This window comes from Bos indicus, chromosome 15 (assembly GCF_029378745.1).
Source record: "Bos indicus isolate NIAB-ARS_2022 breed Sahiwal x Tharparkar chromosome 15, NIAB-ARS_B.indTharparkar_mat_pri_1.0, whole genome shotgun sequence".
NCBI classification, from domain to species: domain Eukaryota; kingdom Metazoa; phylum Chordata; class Mammalia; order Artiodactyla; family Bovidae; genus Bos; species Bos indicus.
Window position 1 is genome coordinate 54,047,590 of NC_091774.1, and position 23,778 is coordinate 54,071,367.

Sequence of the window (23,778 nt, forward strand, 5' to 3'; positions counted from 1 at the left end):
TCTTGGGTCATAGATGGCAGTCTTCTCACTGTGTCCTTACCTGTGGGAAGGGGAAAGGAAGCTCTAGGGTCTCTTTAATAAGGTTACTAGTCACTTTGATGAGAGCTACACCCTCATGACCTTATCACCTCCCAAAGGCTCCACCTTCAAAAGTAACATTGGAAGTTAGGATTTAACATGAATTTTGGGGGCACAAACACTTAGTCTATATCATGTGGTGTGCTTAAGGGTGTTTTGAAAGTCACTATTTTAGTACATTCCATTACGATTAGACTGTAAGTCATTTTTCAGTATAGTTTTGGTTCATCAGTAGTAAGTACTTTGTTTCTACAGTCATCTCTTACAGTTTTATAGTGCTTTAAATGATACATATATATTAGTCCCTTTTTTATATTATTCCATGAGGTAAGTTGGGGCAAAGGTTAATATTTTCTTTTATTGAGAAAACTCAAATGTTCACTGACTCGCCTAATATCACAGAATCCTTAAGTGGCAGAAACAAGACTTCAGAAACCCAGATTTATATTGGGTTTTTGTTACTATTGTTATTCTTACTTGTTCAGTCACCACGTTGTGTCTGACTCTTTGTGACCCCATGGACTGCAGCGCCCCAGGCTCCTCTGTCCTCCACTTTCTCCTGGAGTTTGCTCAAACTTACGTTCATTGAGTCAGTGATGCCATCTAACCATGTCATCCTCTGCAACCCACTTCTCCTCCTGCCTTCAATCTTTCCTAGCAGCAGGGTCTTTTCCAGTGAGTTAGCTCTTCACATCAGGTAGCCAAAGTATTGGAGCTTTAGCATCAGTCCTTTCAATGAATACTCAGGGTTGATTTCCTTTAGGATTGACTAGTTTGATATCCTTGCTGTCCAAGGGATTCTCAAGAGTCTTCTTTAGCACTACAGTTCAAAAGCATCCATTCTTTGGTGCTCAGCCTTTCTTATGGTCCAACTCTCACATCCATACATGACTACTGGAAAAACCACAGTTTTGACTATACAGACCTTTGTAGGCAAAGCGATGTCTCTCCTTTTTAATACACTGTTTAGGTTTGTCATTGCTTTCTTTCCAAGGAGCAGTTGTCTTTGAATTTCATGGCTGCAGTGAAATCACCGTCCACAGTGATTCTGGAGCTCGGTTCTCGTTACACCTTGGTGCAAAAGAGATCGTTGTTTGAAGTGATAATGATCTGAGTTTGAAGGCTAGCTTGAATTTACTTTAGTTAAGTCATTTAACCTCTCATGGTCTGTTTCTTAACTCTAAAACTGGGATACTTCTGCTTACCTTAGAGTGCTGTGAGAACGAGATAATATATGAAAAGCAGTTATGCTTCCTGACACACAAGCTCTTAAGGAATGGTAACTAGTAGATTATGTTAAGAACAATGAGAAAGGCTCATTCTTTAAGAAATAGAAACACTTCTTTCAGTAGCTTATAATGTATCTTACAATACACAGCTTTTTCCCCTTCAAGCTGTGTATTTATTCATATCTGATCAGACAGTTTTTCATTCAACTTCTTAAATGTGTTACAAATATCAGGGCCTCTGAGGAAGGCTTTAAGGGGCTGTTTACCACAGATAGAGAAATAAAGGGCAAAGTGGAGTGATTTGCTCAAGGTTGCATATTAAGTTACTAAAAGATTTAAATTACTAAAAGAGTAATCTGTTTATGTTAATTATCAATTTCAAACAGCTGATTTATAATTCACATACCGTAGAAGTCACCCTTTTAGAGTACGCAGTTCAGTGATGTTTAGGATGTTCAAGGTTGTGCAATCATCACTAATTCCGGGACATTTTCATCATTCCATAAAGAAACTACTTACTGTTCACATCACCCTCCCCTTCCCCTAGCAACCATTAATCTATTTTCAGTGTCCATGAAGTTGCCTATTCTGGAGATATATAAATAAAACCATACAATATGTGACCTTTTGTGACTGGGTTCTTTCACTTAGCGTAATATTTTCAAGTTTCTATGAGGTAGCATTTATTAGTACTTCATTCTTTTTTTTTTTTTCTGCTGAATGGTATTCCATTGTATAGATATATCACAATTTATGTAGTCATTTTTCAATTGCTGGAATTGGGTTTCCAGTGTTTTGCTCTTATGAATGATGATCCTGTGAACATTCACATGCAAATCTCTGTGTGGAAATGATGTTTGTATTTTTTTGGATATATACCTAAGAATGGAATTGCTTTGAAGCCTTTTATATATTAGGGTTTTTTTCCCCTTGTAAGTGTTAAAAAATATTTTTCCAAGTTGCCCTTTTACTTTGCTTATAATAATTTTTGCCATGTAAAAAGTTCTGTTTTAAAATTTTAATATAATCAAACCTCTGTAGAAAAACCCTTTGCTTCTGGATTTTGTATTTCAGAAAGATATTTCCTTCTTCCAGGTTATAAAGTAATATGCTTTTCTCCCTGAGACCTGTATCTTTCTTTTTTACATCCATCTGAAGTTTATCTTGATATGCCAAGTGAACAGATCTATCTATTTTATCTTTTGCATGCTTGTATGCTGAGTTGCTTCTGACTCTTTGCAATCCTATGGGCTGTAGCCCTTGAGGTACCTCTGTCCATGGCATTTTCCAGGCAGGAGTACTGGAGTGGGTTGCCATGTCCTCCTTCAGGGGATCTTCCCAACCCAGGGATCAAACCCAAGTCTCTTGCATGTCCTGCATTGGTAGGCGAGTTCTTTACCACTAGAGCCACCTAGGAAGCCATTTTTATCTTTATCCATAGGCTGTCCAATTGTGTAACACAATTTTTTAAAAGTCTTTATCCTTATCTTGTTATGTGAATTTCACCTCAGTAAAAATTAGTCCTTTCCCCCACTAGTTAAAATGCCATCTTTATCATACACCAAATTTCTATGTAGATTTGGGTCTGTTTACAAATTTTCTTTCCTTTTTCGTCAGTCTGTTTATGTGCCACTGCTATGCTTTAAATCAGAGAGGCGTTTTTAATATGTTTAGTAAATGGTAGGGGTAGCTTCCCCTTCATTCTCTTTCAGGATTTTCCTAGCTCCTCTTACTTTTTTTACGTGTAAACTTTCTAATCAACTAGACTAGTGCCTAATAGCATTTTTATCGGCATTATATTAAATATGTAAGTTAACTTAGAATCAACATTTTGATGACGTTGAGTCTTCCTTGAAGTATGTTCTTCAATTTGTATAAATCCCTTTTGAATGAAAAATATTTCCGATGGAAAGTACTGACATGTTACTTTTAATATTTTATGTTACATAATGTAGACATGTTTAATATTGTATTTAATATTACTTAAATATGTACAAATTAAAACAAGGGATAAATTCCTATGTATAAGAGTAATATAATTAGAAAACTATTTAAATATATTTACTATTTAAACACAGCCTATAAAATTCCTCAAATTCAGATTAACAATATTACATTAATGTGAAATAATTAATTTTTTGTTAACAACTTGTGATTTAAGCAGAAATACTATTTATTGAAGTAATACTTTTTATAAATACGAAGTTCAGAGTTGATTCAGTTATTCAGCTGTATCAGTCAGGACCCAGACTTTTTGCATGCTTTCCTTTGACATCCTTATAAATGTTGGCTTTTCCTTCTCTTACTGGTCACCTTATGGTTGCAGCATGGCTGCTGCAACTCCACTTGTACCTTACCGTTATTCTTCTTTCCAAATAAAAAGGAAGAAACAAAGACAAAGACCGTTTCCTGACTTAGCTTGTCCCTGTTTTTTTTTTTTTCCCCCTAGAATGGGAAACTCCCCAGCAGGTTTTTCCCTTAAGTCTCTGTCTAGAACTGGTTCACATGTACATCCTAAAACTAATCACTGGCAGTAGGGAATGGGATTACTGTGACTGGTTTAGACCAATTCTGATTCATTCTTTTGGGCTGGAGAAGAGATAACAAAGATCTTTACTAGCTACTATTTATTTGGAATTCTGTTAGGGAATAGAGAGTGGTGAGAAAGGGATGTCTGGAGTAGAGAGTAAACAGCAACTGCTCTAAATCTTGATATTAACAAGAGGAACAGGCTAATCTGACTTCAGATTCCCTACTGTTTTCTTTACAGCACAGGTTTAGGAAGTGGTTTCTCTCTTTCCCTCCCTCTCCCATTTTCTCCCTCTCCCCTTTATGCCACTTTTGAGCCCCTTGACCTGAGCACTTCTGAGTGAATGTCCATTTCCCCATTTTTGCTACACTTATTGCCAGCAAATCTATTTCTCCAAAATTGGGTAATTGGAATTTTTTTAACCTGACAAGACTTTCTTGTCATGTTACTTGATGTCAGATTTGAGGAAACACTTTTGATTGGTTAGGAAAAACTTCTTCCTTTATACTATGAAATAGTTACTTTTAGAGAAGAAACATTTAAGTAATAAATAGCTCTTTTAAAAGCATGGTCCACTTATATACCACACTTAGATGTCCTTCAAATTCAGTATCGACAACCAGTCCCAAGCACATACTACCTATATAGTTGACCCTTGAACAACAATGGTTTGAACTGAGCAAGTCCTGTTATACATGGGTTTTTGTTTTTTTTTTTTTTCAATAGTGAATGCCATAGACCCTTGAACAACAGGGAGTTGGGGTGCTGACCCTCCTCACAGTGAAAAATCCAGGTATAACTTTATAGTTGGTCCTCCATTTTCCATGGTTTAGTGTCTGCAGCTTCAACCAATTTCCACTTGTGTTTTATTTACCATTACATTTGTGTAATATTTGCTATTGAAAACAAATCCTTGTGTAAGTGGACTGACCCATGGAGTTCATACTGTGTTGTGGAAGGGTCAGGTGTACTACACTTAATACAATTGACAGTCGGTTGAAATTGCCTCTGTGGAATCTCAAATATGGAAGGTACACAGGGCCAACTGTAAGTTATACATAAATTTTCAGTTGCATGAAGGGTTACACACACATACACCCCCAAACCCAGCCCCTCTTCTTACGTTGTTCAAGGGTCAACTCTGTATTTTGAAGATTGAATAAGAGATTATGTTGAAAATTATAATCATTCGAAATCATGGCAGAAGGCTGAAGTTGTTTACTATCAGTCTTTTTTCACTGTGTCTCTGTATGTCCTTGCCATGGACTTTTTCCAGGTGTAAGTGGGAATCCTATCTCTGCCACTAATAAGGCATGTGACTTAGTCAAGTCTTCCTCTTTCTGGACCTCAGAAGGAACTCTGAGGTGTACTATAAAGACTTCTGTGGCACCAGACATGCTTGAGTCTAAGCTCCAGTGCTATGGAGAGTGGCTCTGGGAAATCTATGACTTTGAGTCTTTCACATGTTTTAAAGGGAATATTTTTCTTGCTGAATTCAAAATCCGGCTTGTTACATAACAGACAGCTAATTATTCCTTCCCATAAAGTAAGATTTGAGTTAGATGATCTCTTAATAGCCTGATCCAGTACACAGTTTTTAGACTCTAAGTCATCTGCTTTAATAAGATGCCCTTATCAATAGTAATGAACTCTCATGATCCCAGACAGCCATTTGGTTGCCGTCCTTTCCATTCTTTCCATTCTCTTCAGTGTTGCTAATGACAACTTTTCTTTTTTATATATAAGAGCTGTGGTGCCTTGCTTTAAATAGCTGGCTGCAATTAAACTTCAGTATTTTGTCCCCACCAGAAGACTCCTAAGCTGGAGAATTTGTGACAGCAGTGACTAGGACTGCTACTGTGCAGCTCATGACTCATTACTTGCCCTCCTAACAGACTTAAGCAGGCTAGTAGATGTTGAAATATTAATATATCTATTTGGATTTGAGACATTCACCTAAAAACATACAGCTTTTATTTCTTATTCCTTGTCTCTAGGCAGGGAATAATTTTTCCTCTCTTTTTCTTCCTCCTCTCCCTTATTTCCTTAACAGTTGATGCATAGTGGTCATACAGTTTTGTTGGTTTTGGTTATTATCTCCTAGTAGGCATTATCACATAGTTGTCAAGGAGCACATCTTCTATGTCCGCATAGTCTTCTGTAGATATAACATTTAGCCCTCTGACTCCTGTAATTATTGATCTGCTGTCTACTCAGGACTGTGAGCTTCTTAAGAGTAGGAATCATGTCTTAATTTCCTGGGTGTCTAACGTGCTGGCTGCTTAAGTGCTGACTGAATGAGAAACTGAAATCCTAGACCTCTTTAGCTTCATTCTATAAAGAAACCTTATTTCCTCACTGGTTCCATTAAGATGGGGTAACTTAAGTGATACTCCATTGAAAATCATTTCAGTTCATAAATAGAATCAATACTTTATTTCAACACCAAGCATTTAGGCTGAGTGTGTTGTGTTTACAAATACATTGACTAATTTGAGATTTAAAATGCTCATATGGTTGAAACTCGTGCTTGGAGTTTGTCTCTTGTATATAAAGATTCATGCCTGTTGGTTAGTTTTACTTTAACAAAACTTGACACTTTTTCTCTTTATCATTCTCCAAAACTGAAGTAAGATCCTACTATAAGAGTAGTTAGTTGTTTAGTTGCTAAGTCGTATCCACTCTTTGTGACTCCATGCACTGTAGCCCACCAGGCTCCTCTGTCCATGAGATTTCCCAGACAAGAATACTGGAGTTAGTTCCCATTTCCTTCTCCAGGAGATTGATCTTCTGGACCCAGGTCTCCTTGGCAGGTGGCTCCATTGAGCCATCTATGAAGCCCAGGAAGATTGTGCAGGCCATGGAGCAGCTAAATCCTTGCGCCACAACTACTGAGCCCGCACTCTAGAACCTGTACTCTGCCCCAAGAGAAGCCAGCCACTGCAATGAGAAGTCTATGCACTGCAACTGGAGAGTGGCCCCCACTCGCCACAATAGAGAAAACCCACACCCAGCGATGCAGACCCTGAGTAGCCAAAAATAACTAAAGATATAAAGTTATAAAAAGAAATGTAAAATGAATTCTGCGTGATAAAGTATTGTGTCATACTTTAGTTGGTAGCTCTTTTTATTTATTTGGCCACACTGCATGTCTTATGGGATTTTTAGTTTCCTGAGCAGGGCTTGAACTTGCTCCCTTGGCAGTGAAAGTGCAGAGTTCTAACCACTGGACCACCAGGGAATTCCCTGGTAGCTCTTTTTTTAGTGTTACAAAAATCGTAGTTTATCATAAGCCAGTGGTGCCTTGTACATACGGTATTTCATCTAACAACTTGATGGTGATCTATTTTGCTTAGTCTTCACTAATTTAACAGCAATCTCCTTTTGTGTATTAGCCCCAAAGTGGTTAGCATGCAGGAGGTCAATAAACATTTGATCAATGAATGAATGATGCTCAGATACAGTGGATATATGACATTTTTTCCATCAGCTTAGAATTGTGCACCCTGAATTTAGTAGGGAAGTAAATGTGAGGGAAGAACCAGATTTGTTGAGCATAGAAGTGAAATTTTAAAACTGTGATTATTAACAGTATATAAATATGAACTTGGACCCTATTATATCCCTCTATGATTCCATATTTATATCCCTCTATGTTTATCGTGTTAAGAAAATGCAACCCAGGTTGTTGTGGGGATTAAATTTAGATAATGCTTGTCAAGTGCCCAGCATGTGTGTCTGGTTTGTTTCATTTAATCCTTCTCATCCATTTAATTAAACCAGCTTTTCCTTAAGCATAAGAACCATGGTTCAAGATATATTAATATCAATTTAAATTCAGTTTTCTATGTGAATCACCTGAACTACATGATTATTATTAACTGAATTTCATCACAAATAGCATTGTAACCTATTATGGCTAAATAGACTTGGGGATGGAGCTTCTCAGAGAATCTATGAATATTTTATAATACTGTTAATCAGAGGAAATGTACTTCAGTTTTTCCAGCAACTTACTTTACAAACCTTTGGAATATAAGCCCATTTTTAAATTGGAGAATACACTGACATTTTTTTCCACTGAATATTGGGAAATTACTTTTTAATTGACAATTAGAAGGTTTGTACTTTTGCCTATTCCCTATCCAAGTCATTGTTTAATAAAAATAGTACTTCCAATTTTTATAGCATTTGATTTAACAAAATTTTCTCACCAGATATAATCTTTGTGAATCCTTCTCTCACCTGGTTCCATCCCCATAAGTGTCCTGAACAAGCTTGAATGTTCCATCTGTGAGCTCTCATGGTACCCTAGGCTTATTTCTGTCATAGCTGTAGTATACAGTGACTGTTTCCTTGCCTATCTCCCTCCAAACATTAGGTCTTTGAGGTCAAGAACCAAGTTTTCATTGATGAAAATTTCAGGCCTGCTGGTTTCCCTCATGCCCAGAAAGTGTATCAGGGCCTGCCATACAAGGCATACCCAAAGGTCTCTTTAATTGAAATTAAGTTAGCTGCTTAAATAAGCAAGTTGTGACTGGAAAAAAAATCCCTTAAATAATTGCCCTAAAGATATTTGCTGTTTGTCCTTTATCCTGGATCGTCATGGCATTTAGATGTGTCTGGGGAAGGGGTTATAGAACCATTGGTTCTGAAATATTAGGGTTTTCTGTAAGGATTTTATTGGCCTTTAAGCTCTGACCTCAAAACTCTTTCTTCCTATTGTGATATGCCTAAGCAGAATGGTAGCTTACTTGTATTTTGATGACTAAGAATGGCCATGCATCAGTGATGAGAGTGAACAACTCCAGTTGATTTGTAGAATCTCATAAAGTGTTCTATTGTCTGCTTTTTTGGTTTCATTACTGATGTCTCAGTGATTGTGTTTTTGTTTGAGGCCAGATCACTTTATATCCTTTTTTCTATTTACTTTTAGTGTTTTCGAAAATGTTACTACTTATGCTGTTCTTATATTGGGTGAGTGGTAGAAATAAAATTTAGAAAAATTTCTAACTTGGGTAAAGCACAGTTCTTTATTATCAGAAGTATAAGATTAGAGTTGTTCTTGTGCTGCAGCAGTTGTCTTTATCCATCCATTTAAAACAAAGCAGGTTTTTGTGTGATCTGACTCAGCAGGTTGGAAGTTACCATAGACTAAGTATCTTATCTGAAAGTGGTTTTAAGTAAGGTAAGGTTTCATTCATACAACCATGTCGTATATTGGGCCATAAATATCCTTTCTTGTCTAATACAGGACGTTGTGTAAAATCCTACTATTTCCATTTTTGGATTCTGTGATGCCCAGTTAATAAGGAACATTTTCATCACTGGCCAACGCAGAGAAGTATTAGGAGTAGGATGTAGAATTTTCAAGCACCTGGTAAATCAGTGTTTTGTAAGTTGGAACTCTTTTAAAAGGTTTCCCCTGTTCTTTCGTTGTGAATGACTTCAGAGAAACTTGAGAATTGTCTAATTCTTCCTTTTCACTCCACCCTTCTGCGCTCTCCCATAATTATAATTATAGTAGTAAACCTTGATTTCTTCTTAGTCTCCATGGTACTCAGGCTTGCTTTAAGAGTCCTCTACCAATCATTATCCCTATGGCAGGAACCAATCCTCTTCCACTTCTTCCTGGGGATTTCTGGGTGCTTATTGTTAGCTTTGATGATTTTAAGAATGGAGAGAGAACCTAATATTATTTTGAGGGTAGTATTAAAAACTAATAAGGAAGTGACCCTAGCTGAGCTACTTTCTATGGTTTTGGATGAGTTATTTAACCTCTCTTGGGTTTAGCTTTCTCATTTGCAAAAGAGGAATAATACCAGCTTTCTCATTTGCAAAAGAGGAATAATACCAGCTACCCTAGAGTTGTGGAAATTAATTCATTAATTCATCTCCATTTTCTCCTCAAGTCCCTTGAAATTAAAGTAACTTGGAAAAAAGAATAATCAAAGGACAAAGAAAAGGAGGGAAGGTAAGATACCAGCAGGATTTAGGAAGATGGCAAGTTGAAGACTGTTAATTCTCTGACAGGGAAGAGCAAACTGCAAACTGTCTGTAGAAAGAGAACGAAAGTTGAAGTTAATCCATATGTCAACCCCATAAAGATTCAGGAGTTGTAGATGCTAGGTACCTCTGAAAGGGGGCTAAAAATAGGATTGATTGACTCCATTAGACTCTCAGATCTTTTCCTTTCCCTCTATTTATTGAAAATAAATATCTCAATAATGGGAGACAGGTTAACTTCTGGAAAAATTGAACCAGAGTGGCTCTGGACTTAGAGACAATAGGGATATGAGGGCAAAGATAAAGCAGCTGGATGAAACAAGTATTAAGTGAAAGTACATAATTGTGTCTTCTAAATATGTTTATGTTTTCTTCTTTACTTTCCTCAGGTCTTTGCTTAAAGAAGCCTTCCCTGATTACCTGATTTAAAATTCATTCCTTCTCATTCTGATATTCATTGTCCCCCTTCCTGACTTTATATGGCCCTTATTGCTACCTTGCAAATTTTTGCTCGTATCTCCTGTTAAGTGTAAACACAAGAGTAGGGGTTTTGTCTTTTGTTCACTGTAGTATTCCCAGTGCCTAAAATAATATCTCATAGGTACTTATTAATACCTATTTGTTGAGTGAACAAATGAGACTCTTTAGATCCTTTTCAGAAGGCTCACAGCTAGTTTTATGTCCCCAAGCAGAAGATTGGAGGATTTATCTCTGGAAAAATGGCTGGCCTAAGAGAAAAGACATGTAGATATTGATATTTAAGGGGAAGAGTCTGTCATTTAAAAGTCTGGGTCTCTGCTTGATAACTGTACAGTGATACTCAATAGTCAGCAAGCCCTCCTTTTTCATAGCATTACCGGCAATCCAGGGAAAGCCTACAGTGCAAAAGACAGAAACCAAAACAAAATGAGAAAAGAAAACAGTAGTGCACAGAACAAAATAAAACACTAAATAAGCGAGCATCTCGAATTTTCTGGTGGTCCAGTGGTTAGGACTTGGCACTTTCACTGCTATGGCCCAGGTTCAATCCCTGGTTGGGGAACAAAGATCTTGCAAGCCAAGCCTTGGAGTACAGCCAAAAAAACCCCACAAACCAAACACATCCCCTGCCCCCCAACATCTCTTGTTGGAGACGAGACAGTATGGCATCTGTGAAACAAGAAGAGAATGCTCTTTTATTTAAAAAAAAAAAAAAGAGGAACCTGGTTTCAGAGAACAAAATGTAAATGTTGGGAATAAAAACATGTATAGTAGATATAATTCAATAGAAGAGAAAGTTTAAGAAGAAAGAAAGCCTCCTAAGAAGAGGTTTGTTCTACTTTTAAGATTAAAGTTTCTAAACTTTAATTTCTAAATGTGGGGGATAAAAAAATTCTTTAAAACTCAACTGCAATATAAAATAAAATTTAAAAAGTATATAATGGTAAGAAATGACAGAAAATCTATAAATTAAAAAAACTCAAAAGCAATACCTTAATTAGAAGTTGATAGAAACATGCCCTAAAGTTTGATAGAGAATAATATAAAATTAATGTAAATTAAAATTAAATGTAAATTAAAATTGTTTTGTCTAATATTTGCCTACTTTGTTTTTGTCCATCTTTTTTATTTTGGAACTTTCTGTCTCTTTTAAAAAGTATATAGTTGAAAATTAAAAGAAAAAAATCTCATCTTAAGATATTTAAAACCTAGAGTAATTAGTTTATTTTTGATACATTTGGATTTATTTCTGCCATCTTATTTTGTATTTTGTCTCATCTGACCTGTGTTTTTCTCATTTCATTTTTTTCTCCATTAGGGTAGTAATGATATAATCTATTGTTTAAATGTTCCCCTTCTCATTTTTTGGTAACAACTTTATTGAGAGAGAGTTTACATACCATACAAGTAATGATATAATCTATTATTTAAGTGTTCCCCTTCTCATTTTTTGGTAACTTTATTGAGATAGAGTTCACATACCATACAACTGACTCATTTAGAGTGTACAGTCAATGTTTTTTTAAGCATACGCCCAAAGTTCTGCAACCATTACCACAGTCAAATTAGAACATGTGTAGCATCCCCAAAGAAACTTTATACCCATGAGCAATATGTCTTGCTTTTTAGTCCTCACTTTCCCTTAATCCTCTAAGCCCTAGGCAGCCATCGTTTTCTTTCTCAATAGATGTACCTAATCTGAACGTTTATAATGAATGGACTTAATATATGTGATCTTTTGTGAATGGCCTCTTTGCTTGCCATAATATTTTAAGTTCATCTTTATTGTAGCATGTTGAATTATTCTATTCCTTTTTTGTTGCCAAATAATATTCCATTGTTTGGATTTATACCAAATTTTGTTTATCTGTTCAACAGTTAATAGAGACTTGAATTGTTCCTACTTTTTAACTATTATGAACAATGCCCCTGTGAACATTGTTATACAAGTTTTTATGTAGACATGATGTTTTCATTTTCCTTGGGTAATTTCCTAGGAGTGGAATTGCTAGATCATATGATACCTTTGTTTAACCTTTTGAGGAATTGACAAACTGTTCTTCAAAGCAGCTGTACCATTTTATATTTCCATCAGCAATGTATGTGGGTTCTAACTCTTCATTCTTGCCAACACTTGTCATTGGCAGTCTTTCTGTCAAAAGCTGTCTTAGTGATGTGAAGTGGTTCTTTGGTGTTTTGATTTGCATTTCCCTAATAACTAAATGATGCTGAATATCTTTTCATGTCCTTATTGACCACGTGTATATCTTCTCTGGAAGAATGTCTATTCAGATCCTTTGTTCATTAAGAAATTGGGTTGTCGTTGTATTATGAGTTCTTTATACAGTCTAGATACAAGTTCCTTATCAGATCTATGATTTTTCATATTTTCAGTGGTGTCCTTTGTTTTTTGCTTTTGTGTGTTTTTCCGACCACACCACATAGCTTGCAGGATCTTAGTTCCCCAGCCAATAATTGAACCCAGGCTACCATAGTGAAAGCACCAACTCCTAAACACTGTACCACCAGGGAATTCCCTGTATATGTTTTAAAATATAATTATATAAATGTGATCTTATATATATTTTTTATATATTCACATATTTTTATACAAATGTACGTATAATTTTAGCGAACACTTCCAAAGTTGAATCTATCAAGGTACTTCCTTCCACAGTATGGAAATGGTCTGTAACATAAAATTTCAATATCAAAGAAAGCTGTCAGTCAAGTGTAAAAATGGGTAACAGAAGTTTGACATGCAAAGTTTCATAATTAATTCCTCTGTCTCGGGAAGCTAATGGAGGATGTGTTCCATCAAATAAAATGGAGTTTTTTTGGATTTCCTTCCCATGTAGGTTACATAGAGCATTGAGTAGAGTTCCCTGTGCTATAGAGTAGGGTTCTTACTAGATACCTACTTTATACATGATAGTGTATATGTCAGTCCTGTTCTCCCAGTTCACCACCCTCTCCTTCTGCAGCCTCACTGGTATCCATACTTCCAAGGAATAAACTAATTTTTGAAAATGATTGGCTCCATGACAGAAATAGTAAGTGTTAGTTGCTCAGTTGTGTCTGACTCTCTGTGAACCCATGAACTGTAGCCCACTGGGCTCATCTTCATCTGTCCATGGAATTATCCAGGCAGGAATACTGGAGGGGGTTGCCATGGAAAAGATTTCCTTCTCCAGGGATTCTTCTGACCCAGGGATCAAACCTAGGTCTCCTGCATTGTAGGCAGATTCATTGCCGTTTGAGCCACCAGAGAATAGAAGAGGATAATTTGAGAGTAACCAAAGGACTACTTTAATCCTCATAACGAAGCATATAAAACTGATGCTACAAACCTATCTGACATGAAGAAACTCAGGCCTTGAGAAGTTAAGTGACTTGCCCAAGGTCACACAATTAATAATGGCAGAACAATGCTTTAGTCTCTAGCAAATGGAAAATTAATTTAGATTTTAAAAGTTTTAAGAGTGCAGTAGCCCCTCATTCTTTTCATCTTCTTAAAAATTTTTCCACTTTCTGTTGGAAATAGACTGTTAAGGTCAACATATAGGCCAAGGGGTTTTTTATTTAATCAAACTATAATTGATTTACAATGTTGAATTAATTTCCGAGTCACTAAGTTATAAATATATATTTATATTTATATATTGGAATATATATGTATTTATATATTTACATATATATATATATATATATATTTACATTGGAGAAGGAAATGGCAACCCACTCCAGTGTTCTTGCCTGGAGAATCCCAGGAGCAGGAGAGCCTGTTGGGCTGCCGTCTGTGGGGTCACACAGAGTCAGACACGACTGAAGCGACTTAGCAGCAGCAGTACAGCAGTCACTAAGTTATAAATATATATTCTTTTCTATTTATCATGGAATATATAGGACCTTGTTTATCTGTCCCATGTATACTAGTGTGCATCTGCTAATCCCCAACTTGAAATCCTTTCTCCCCCCACCCCCTGCATCCCCAATCACAAGCTGGCAACCACAAGTCTGTTCTCGATATCTATGAATCTGTGTCTGTTTCATAGGTATGTTCATTTGTGTCATATTTTTAGATTCCACATATAAGTGATACAGTGTTTTTGTCTTTCTGACTTACTTCACTTAGTATGATAATCTCTAGGTCCATCCTTGTTGTTGCAAGTGGCATTATTTCCTTCCTTTTTATGGCTGAGTAACATTCCATTGAATATGTGTACCATATTTTCTTTATTCATTCCTCTGCTGATGGACGTTTAGGTTGCTCCCATGTCCTTGCTATTGTAAATAGTGCTGCTGTGAATATTAGGGTGCGTGTATTTTTTAGAACTAGTTTTCATACAAGGCCCTTACTATTTTACTTCTTGTCTAAGTTACCAAATGTCGTCAAGTCTTGGAGTGTATAAACAATTATGTGTTGAAATGCAGATGTTAGGAGTATGTCCAAAAAATCTCTGTGGTAGTAGGAGCAGCATTTTGAGGTGTAGATTATTGCCTTTTAAACTAAATGGGAATTACTCATACGTTGGTAAAGTTGGGTAGTCCCTGAAACTTTTTTTTAAAAGGAAGATTAGAAAGAAGTGGAGGCTGTTCTCCTAGCAATAATTTCTAATTGTAGAAAGTACTTTTTCTTTAACTTGTGCCTGGCCAACTCAGAAAGTTTCTGTGGCCTTGGCAAAGTTAATCATATTTAGATTCTGAACAGGAAACCTTTGATAATATGCCTTAAATAAAGCCTTATTACTTTTCAGAAGTATAAATGAGAGAGAAGGAAAAAAAAAAGTCTGAGGGGACTTCCCTGGTGTTCTATGGTTAAGAAACTGCCTGGCAATGCAGGGGGTGCAGGTCTGATCCCTGGTCAGGGAACTGATACCCCTCATGCCACAGAGCAAGTGAGCCCTTGCACCACAACTAGAGAGTCCACATGCTGCAGTGAAAGGTTCTGCATGATGCAACAAAGATCCTGTGCACCACAATTAAGACCTGATACAACCAAATAGATTTTTTTAAAAATCTGAGAATTAGTGCAGCATTGGAGAGACTTTGAAGAGTGATGGAACTGGAGTTGAATCCTGTTACTGCCACTTGGTAGTTGTATAACCTTGGGGAAGTTGCTTTGTGTACCTAATTTGTTTTCTCATCTGTGAAATGGGGATAAAAATAACTTTGAAAGTTTTATAAGAATTAAATAGAATCATGCCTGTAAATTGGAACAGTGACTCACTGCTGTGTACAGTAAATGTTAGGTACTACTGCTACCGTATCCCTCGGTCTAGACATTAAAATTTCATTCAAGATCCTTAGAATCTATTATAATATGTTTGGCATGCCATGTTATTGTATTATATATACTCAAATTAATATATGCATAGATGAGTTTGTGAGTGTAAGTAAAATTAAAGGGTTCTGCTCTTAGTTTTCCAGTAGGAATTCAAGTGTAACCAGCAAACCAGAAAAATAGGTCTAGACTAAAGTTGTAGTTTACTTCCACAGAAGTTTTTCTATCAGAAGTAGGTTTACACATTTACTGAGCAACTACCAGATTCATTTGATTCTTTTATTTTTTTTATTTTTATTTTTTTGAATAAACTTCCCTTGGACAACAGCTTTTGCTGGGTCTCCTATATTTTGCATCTTTGTGCTTCCATTTTCATTTGTCTACAGGTACCACTTAGCAAAATTTTAAGTATGAAATATAGTATTGTTAACTAGATGCAGTATAGTGTACAATACAGTTCTGGGGCTTCTCCATTTTGCATAACTGAAATTTGTACCTTTTGACCCATGGCTCCTCACTAGTTCTGACATCTAGTCCCTGATAACTACCATTTTACTTGGTTTCTGTAAGTTTCACTATTTCATATTATTCTTGTAAGTGGAATTTTGTGTTGTCTGTCCTTTTGTGTTTGGCTTATCTCACTTAGGTTAGACCATGTTTTCACAAATAGGATATCTATCTTTAAAGACTGAACAACATTTTGATGTATATAACTGCCAAATTTTCTTTAACCATTCATTGATTGACAGACATTCACACTATTTCCACAACTTTGGTATTGTTAATACTGTTGCAATGAATATGGGAGTACAGATATCTCTTTAAGATCCAGATTTCAAAATGTTTGGCTATGTGCCTGGAAAGGTGATTACTGAGTCATATGTAAGTGCTATTTTTTAAATTTTTTGAGGAACCTCCATATTGTTTTCCACAGTGACTGCACCAGTTCACATTTATACCAACATCGTATAAAGGTTCCTTTTATTCCAAATCATCATTTGTTTTTTTTTTTTATCTTTTTTTTTTTTCTATTTTTTTTTCTTTAATAGAAAATTATTTAATTAGTATACATGTGTTCCCCATCCTGAACCCTCCTCCCTCCTCCCTCCCCACACCATCCCTCTGGGTCGTCCCAGTGCACCAGCCCCAAGCATCCAGCATCGTGCATTGAACCTAGACTGGCATATTGTTTCATACATGACGTTTCACATGTTTCAATGCCATTCTCCCAAATCTTCCCACCCTCTCCCTCTCCCTCTCCCACAGAGTCCATAAGACTGTTCTATGCATCAGTGTCTCTTTTGCTGTCTCGTATACAGGGTTATCGTTACCATCTTTCTAAATTCCATATATATGCGTTAGTATACTGTATTGGTGTTTTTCCTTCTGGCTTACTTCACTCTGTATAATAGGCTCCAGTTTCATCCACCTCATTAGAACTGATTCAAATGTATTCTTTTTAATGGCTGAGTATATTTGATTCTTTTAAAAGATATCTTATTTTACTTAGTCACTATAATTTAAGGCAGAAAGAGTTTAGATCAATTGAATTTGCCCAGGTTCATACTGTGTTAGGAATTAAAGGGAAATAGTAGGAACTATGAGGAGTTTGAACTCCTCTGTTATTCCAAACCATATACTCCTTTATATTTCTAGCACCTCTCTCTCAACTTGGGAAACTTTAAAAATTATCAGTACCTAGGCCACATCCCAGATGGTTTAAATCAATTTCTAGAGTTAGACCTAAGCATCAGTATTTTTATAAACTTCCCAGGTAATTTTATTACATGGATTGAGACCCACTAATCTGTTGCAGTGCCTAGTAGAAAACGATATTCAATAAATACTTGACTGTTGAGAGAATACATCCTTGATTGCCCAGCTGCACCACTGTAATTCATTCCATATTATAGTCAACCTAGAGTACTTCTGTATTCACTTAAATATTTAAAAGGGACTTTATATTATACTTTATAAATACCCGCGGTTTGGTCCCATAGCATGTAAAAGATCTCAGGCAGTAGTTAATGTTTTGCTCCTAATAGAATTCTGAATTTCCTTCATTACTGGAAAGAAGAGTAGATACGGAAGTAGAGGAAGACTCAGGGTTTCTTTCTTATGTTCCATCCAAAGTTGAAGACATAGGTTGTAAGTAGATATTTATTGCTTAGCTTTGTTTTAAAATGATTTAATATTTTTAAATGATACATGGTTCAGAAATAGAAAGGGATGTGCATTGAAAATTGTTCCTCTTCACCTCCTAGTCATAGTTCCCCTCCCAGGTTACCATCAATGTTATATCAGTATACTTCCAGAGATAGTCTGAACATACATAAGGAATTGCATTTATATGTATTTCCCATTTTTACCCATATGGTAGTATGTGCATCATGTTTGTTTACTTCACAGTGTATCATATCTATAAATAAGGAATTTTATCAATATATAATTGCTTTTTATAACTATTGTTTAAATTTATTTTAATCAGTTACCTGCTGATATTTAGGTTATTTTCAGTTTTTCTCTATTACAGACAATGGTACATTGAATAGATAAGTCATTTCAGTTCTGTGTAAGCTTATCTTCAGATAAATACCCAGAAATTCAAGGTATTGATATGGCCAGTGTGCCATTTGGTTGGGAAATGAAATAGAAGCATGAAAAAATATGGAAGATTAAAGGTATGACGAAGCAATAGTGACCAAAAATTATTGTAGTAGGAACAATATTGAACTGGATTGAAAGGATAGAAATGAGCCTATAGCCAAGAATAAGGTGAGAGAACTTGTGTTGTTATATACATGTAATATATTTGTGATTAAAATATGCTAATAAAATTTCCTAAAATCCTAAAGTTTTTATACATATTTGAGCTTTTTAAAACACATTTTAACTGTATAAAAACTCTTCATATCTTTATGAGAAAATATCTGTTTTCATTTCAGGTTTAATATTTTGATCAAGATTTTATCTTTTCATGCGTGACTATGTTTTATTTGTAATCTCTCTCTTTTTCTTACCCTTAGCCCTGGAAGAAAGCGGGACTTTTCTCCTGTTCCTTGGAGTCAGTACTTTGAGTCCATGGAAGATGTAGAAGTAGAGAATGAAACTGGCAAGGATATATCCTTTGCAAACTGGCTTATTCCTTAATAAATTTATAGTGTCTACAAAGATTTGTATAGTTCCTAAAATGTTCTTTATTTTTGCTGTTTATTTCATTTTTATTCCGTCTGTTCCTTGCATGACATGGGATGTTACTTGTAAGACTATTAATATCTTATTTGGCTATAATTGTCTAATATATGGGAGGGGATTAAGAATTAAATTCCTGAAACTGATATATCTTTTGAGGGGATGGTTTCATGAGTAAAGTGAGTTGAACCAGTTTAGTGTCTAGAAGCCAGGAATTATGTCTTCATTAGGGCAAAGGGAATAGTTCGGTGTTTTTTTTTTTTTCCATTGAAAAAGTGGTCACACAGCTCCCATGCCTCAAAAACAGGTCTGGTGTCTCAGAAACTTCTCCATAAGTGCCTCTCAAGCTTGGAAGGCTGTAGCTTTGCTTATAATTTGGTCCTGTCTGAATTTTCTCATTGGTATCATCATAACTAAGTAATCAAAAATTTCAGTGAGCAAAAGCTTAGATATGTTATCTTTAACTATTCATACACTTTTCGAGTTTACAAGAGTGGTTCAGAAGGTCCAGTCCTACTCCTTCTGCATGGAGGAGGCCATTCTGCCCTTTCCTGGGCTGTGTTCACGGTAAGTAAGTAGTTGATAGTGGAAGTTAATGTTACCTCTGTGAAACTATCAGCCATGCCATGTAGGTCCACCCAAGATGGACGGGTTATGGTGGAGAGTTCTGACAAAATGTGGTCCACTGGAGAAGGGAATAGCAAACCACTTCAGTATTCTTGCCTTGAGAACCCCATGAACAGTACGAAAAGGCAAAAAGATAGGACACTGAAAGATGAACTCCCCAGGTTGGTAGGTGCCCAGTATGTTACTGGAGATCAGTGGAGAAATAACTCCAGAAAGAGTGAAGAGAAAAAGGCAAAACAAAAACAACACCCAGTTGTGAATGTGCCTGGTGATAGAAGCAAAATCTGATGCTGTAAAGAGCAATATTGCATAGGAACCTGGAATGTTAGGTCCATGAATCAAATTGGAAATCAGTCATATCAAAGGCAAATTGGAAGTGGGCAAACAGGACATGGCAAGAGTGAATGTCGACATTTTAGGAATCACTGAACTAAAATGGACTGGAATGGGTGAATTTAACTCAGATGACTGTTACATCTACTACTGTGGGCAAGAATCCCTTAGAAGAAATCATAGTCAACAAGAGAGTCCAAAATGCAGTACTTGGATGCAATCTCAAAAATGACAGAATGATCTCTGTTCATTTCCAAGGCAAACCATTCAGTATCACAGTAATCCAAGTCTATGCCCTGACCAGTAGTGCTGAAGAAGCTGAAGTTGAATGGTTCTATGAAGACCTACAAGACCTTCTAGAACTAACACCCAAAAAAGATGTCTTTTCATCATAGGGGACTGGAATGCAAAAGTAGGAAGTCAAGAAACACCTGGAGTAACAGGCAAATTTGGCCTTGGAGTACAGAATGAAGAAGGGCAAAGGCTAACAGAGTTTAGCCAAGAGAATGCACTGTTCACAGCAAGCACCCTCTTCCAACAGCACAAGAGAAGACTCTATACATGGACATCACCAGATGGTCAACACTGAAATCAGATTGATTATATTCTTTGCAGCCAAAGATGAAGAAGCTCTATACAGTCAGCAAAAATAAGACTGGGAGCTGACTGTAGCTCAGATCATGAACTCCTTATTGTCAAATTCAGACTTAAATTGAGGAAAGTAGGGAAAACCACTAGACCATTCAGGTAGGACCTAAATCAAATCCCTTACAATTACACAGTGGAAGTGAGAAATAGATTCAAGGGATTAGATCTGATAGAGTGCCTGATGAACTATGGATGGAGGTTCTTGACACTGTACAGCAGACAGGGATCAAGACCATCCCCAAGAAAAAGAAATGCAAAAAAGCAAAATGGATGTCTGGGGAGGCCTTACACATAGCTGTGAAATGAAGAGAAGTGAAAGGCAAAGGAGAAAAGGAAAGATATACCCATTTGAATGCAGAGTTGCAAAGAATAGCAAGAAGAGATAAGAAAGCCTTCCTCAGTGATCAGTGCAAAGAAATAGAGGAAAACAATAGAATGGGAAAGACTAAAGATCTCTTCAAGAAAATTAGAGATACCAAGGGAACATTTCATGCAAAGATGGGCTCAATAAAGGACAGAAATGGTGTGGACCTAACAGAAGCAGAAGATATGAAGAAGAGGTGGCAAGAATACACAGAAGAACTATACAAAAAAGATCTTCACGACCCAGATAATCAAGATGGTATGATCAGTCACCTAGAGCCAGACATCCTGGAATGCGAAGTCAAGTGGGCTTTAGGAAACATCACTGAACAAAGCTAGTGGAAGTGATGGAATTCCAGTTGAGCTATTTCAAATCCTAAAAGATGATGCTGTGAAAGTGCTGCACTTGATATACCAGCAAATCTGGAAAACTCAGCAGTGGCCACAGGACTGAAAAAGCTCAGTTTTCATTCCAGTGCCAAAGAATGTTCAAACTACCGCACAATTGTGCTCATCTCACACGCTAGCAAAGTAATGCTCAAAATTCTCCAAGCCAGGCTTCAACAGTACATGAACCAAAGCATATTCTAAAACTCTTATCAGTAGTATGGTATTGGCAGAAAGAAACCAGAAATAAGCCCATGTATAAAAATAAGTTAATATAAAAATTGCAAATGGATTAAACTACTGAATTTAAAAAGATGAACATGAACGTGAAGTCGCTCAGTCGTGTCCGACTCTTTGTGACCCCATGGACTGTAGCCTACCACGCTCCTCCGTCCATGGGATTTTCCAGGCAATAGTACTGGAGTGGATTGCCATTTCCTTCTCCAAGGGATCTTCCCAACCCAGGGATCGAACCCAGGTCTCCCGCATTGTAGACAGACGCTTTACCGTCTGAGCCACCAGGGAAGTCCATGTAAAAAGATGATAAGAACATTAATATATGGTGTTGGGCAGCCCCATGAAATGGAAGCCATTAAAAAAAGGTTGATAAGTTCAACTTTACTGAAACCAAAAATTCCAAGGACTCCAAGAAGGCTCCATGGGGAAAAGATAATCTCTAAAATAAATGGTGTTGGGGAAACTGAATAGCTCCATGCAAAACATGTCTCTTTCTCACACACACAGGATTATTCAGCCATGAAAAAGAAAGGAATCTTGGCTTTTGCAACCACATGGAGGACCTTGAGTGTGTTGTGTTAGATGAAATAAATCAGATAAAGACAAATAATATGTGTTCTCAGTTATATGTAGAATCTAAAAAAGCTGACTTCATAGAAATAGAAATTAGAATGGTGATTGTCAAGGGCTAGGAGGTGGGGGAAGTGGGGAGATGTTTGTCAAAGCGTACCAACTCCCAGCTGTAAGATGAATTAGTTCTGGGAATCTGTTAAATGTACAGCATTGTGACTGTAATTAGCTGTATGGTATTCATACTTGAAAGTTGTTAAGATAATAGATCTTAAATATTATCCACACACACAAATGATGATTATGTGAGAGGCTGGAGGTTATTGTGATAATCATTTTACATATACACATGTATCAAATGATCACATCCAGTGCCTTAATATTATATGTCAATAATATTTCAGCAGAGTTGGGGAAAAAGATCATAGGAAACATCCAAAGAGATGACATTTAGATGGCAAATCATATGAGCTTTTTTCTCCTCTCTTTCTTACTAATTTTTATATTTTTATAATGTGACTATATTAAAAACATGTCAATTAAAAATAAAATGAGAAAATGTGATTTAAGAGCTTTGATTTATCTTATACATTGACTGTTATGTTAGTAGCTTACCTTGGTTCTCATCTTATTTTTACTGCTAGTTGTATGATCCTGAGAAAATAATTTCCTATCTCTTGACTTCTGTTTCCTCATTCATGAAATGTAGGCGTTAGCCTAGATAGTTGTCCTGTCGTTTCTTTAAAAGTTAAAAAAGTGTTGATGATGTTTACTAACACTAATTGTGATGTATTAATGTCAAAGAGTCTAGTTCATTTGAGGAAGAAGATCCTCAATTTTAGGTTTGTTTAAACCAGTAAAATTGTACTGGCTCATGATATTATGATTTCTTTTTCAATATATTTTTAATTGGCACAAACATGTGTACTGCTGCTCTATCTTAAGTGAATCTTTGGTAGATTTTATGACTTGTGCTGCTTTCAAGGTTATTTCATTATCTGAGTGTCACATTTGTGTGATGTGCTGAACCAAGATACAGACTGACTCACAGTTCTCACCTAGAGAATTTCCTTCTAGAATAGGGAAGAAATAACCAGTGAGTGTGGACGAAAATCATAGGTGATGGCAGAGTTCAGAGGGGCTTTGCTTAGAGGTGCTTATTCTGTTTCATGGAAAGCTAGGAAGAGTTAAATTTGAGGGATTTCATATTTTGAAGTTGGGATAGAGCCAGAATGTGTATCAAAAAAACAGTCATTAGTTTTAAATATTTTCTTTAAAGGGGAATTCCTTTAATTCTCTTGGGATCCTTTATTTCTGATGGCAGTTCACCCAACAAAGTTATCATTGGTAATGGGGAAAGATTTGCTAACCTTGATGTGTCTTAATACTTTTCCTTTTCCTCCTAGGCAGCAATCATTAGTAGAGTTCAATGTAGGATTGTGGCTTTGGATCTTCGAGGTCATGGTGAGTGAAGTTCTTAATTACTCACTGACTCAATGACACATTTGCCAACCCTTTTGAACAGTGTAAAGTATTAAAAAGTTCACTGGGTCTGGTCATTTCCATTTGGGCATTTTGAGGGAAATCCTAGCTTTTAGTTTTCACAAATATTTTATAAATTCACACACATATATATCTTGTTGAGAAAATGTCTGCTAATGTAACCAAATTCCAATGCAGGTGGTGTATAAGGAATGTGGAAATACCTGCTACTGTAATTATCCTCCTTCTTTGCTACTGTAATTATCCTTCATAAAGATATGTCTGTAATAGAAAATCCTTGCTGTGCCTATCATGTACAATTATAAAGTCCC

General features: G+C 36.2%; 1 protein-coding gene and 1 non-coding gene across 3 annotated transcripts in view; both read left to right on the top strand.

Annotated features, from left to right (window-relative positions):
* The window catches only part of PPME1 (protein phosphatase methylesterase 1), a 51,299-nt gene that overhangs the window by 3,547 nt on the left and 23,974 nt on the right, over positions 1-23,778 (top strand). For both annotated transcript variants that reach the window (XR_011570887.1, XM_070803887.1), the window contains exons 2-4: positions 18,634-18,727; positions 19,274-19,366; positions 23,371-23,428. Coding sequence is in view for 1 of the 2 variants with exons in the window: in XM_070803887.1 (XP_070659988.1) it covers positions 18,634-18,727; positions 19,274-19,366; positions 23,371-23,428 (245 nt within the window). In the remaining variant the exon portion in view is untranslated. The remainder of the gene's footprint in view (positions 1-18,633; positions 18,728-19,273; positions 19,367-23,370; positions 23,429-23,778) is intronic.
* Positions 10,814-10,885, top strand: TRNAE-UUC (transfer RNA glutamic acid (anticodon UUC)). Its single transcript has one exon. It is a non-coding gene; the product is annotated as a tRNA-Glu (tRNA).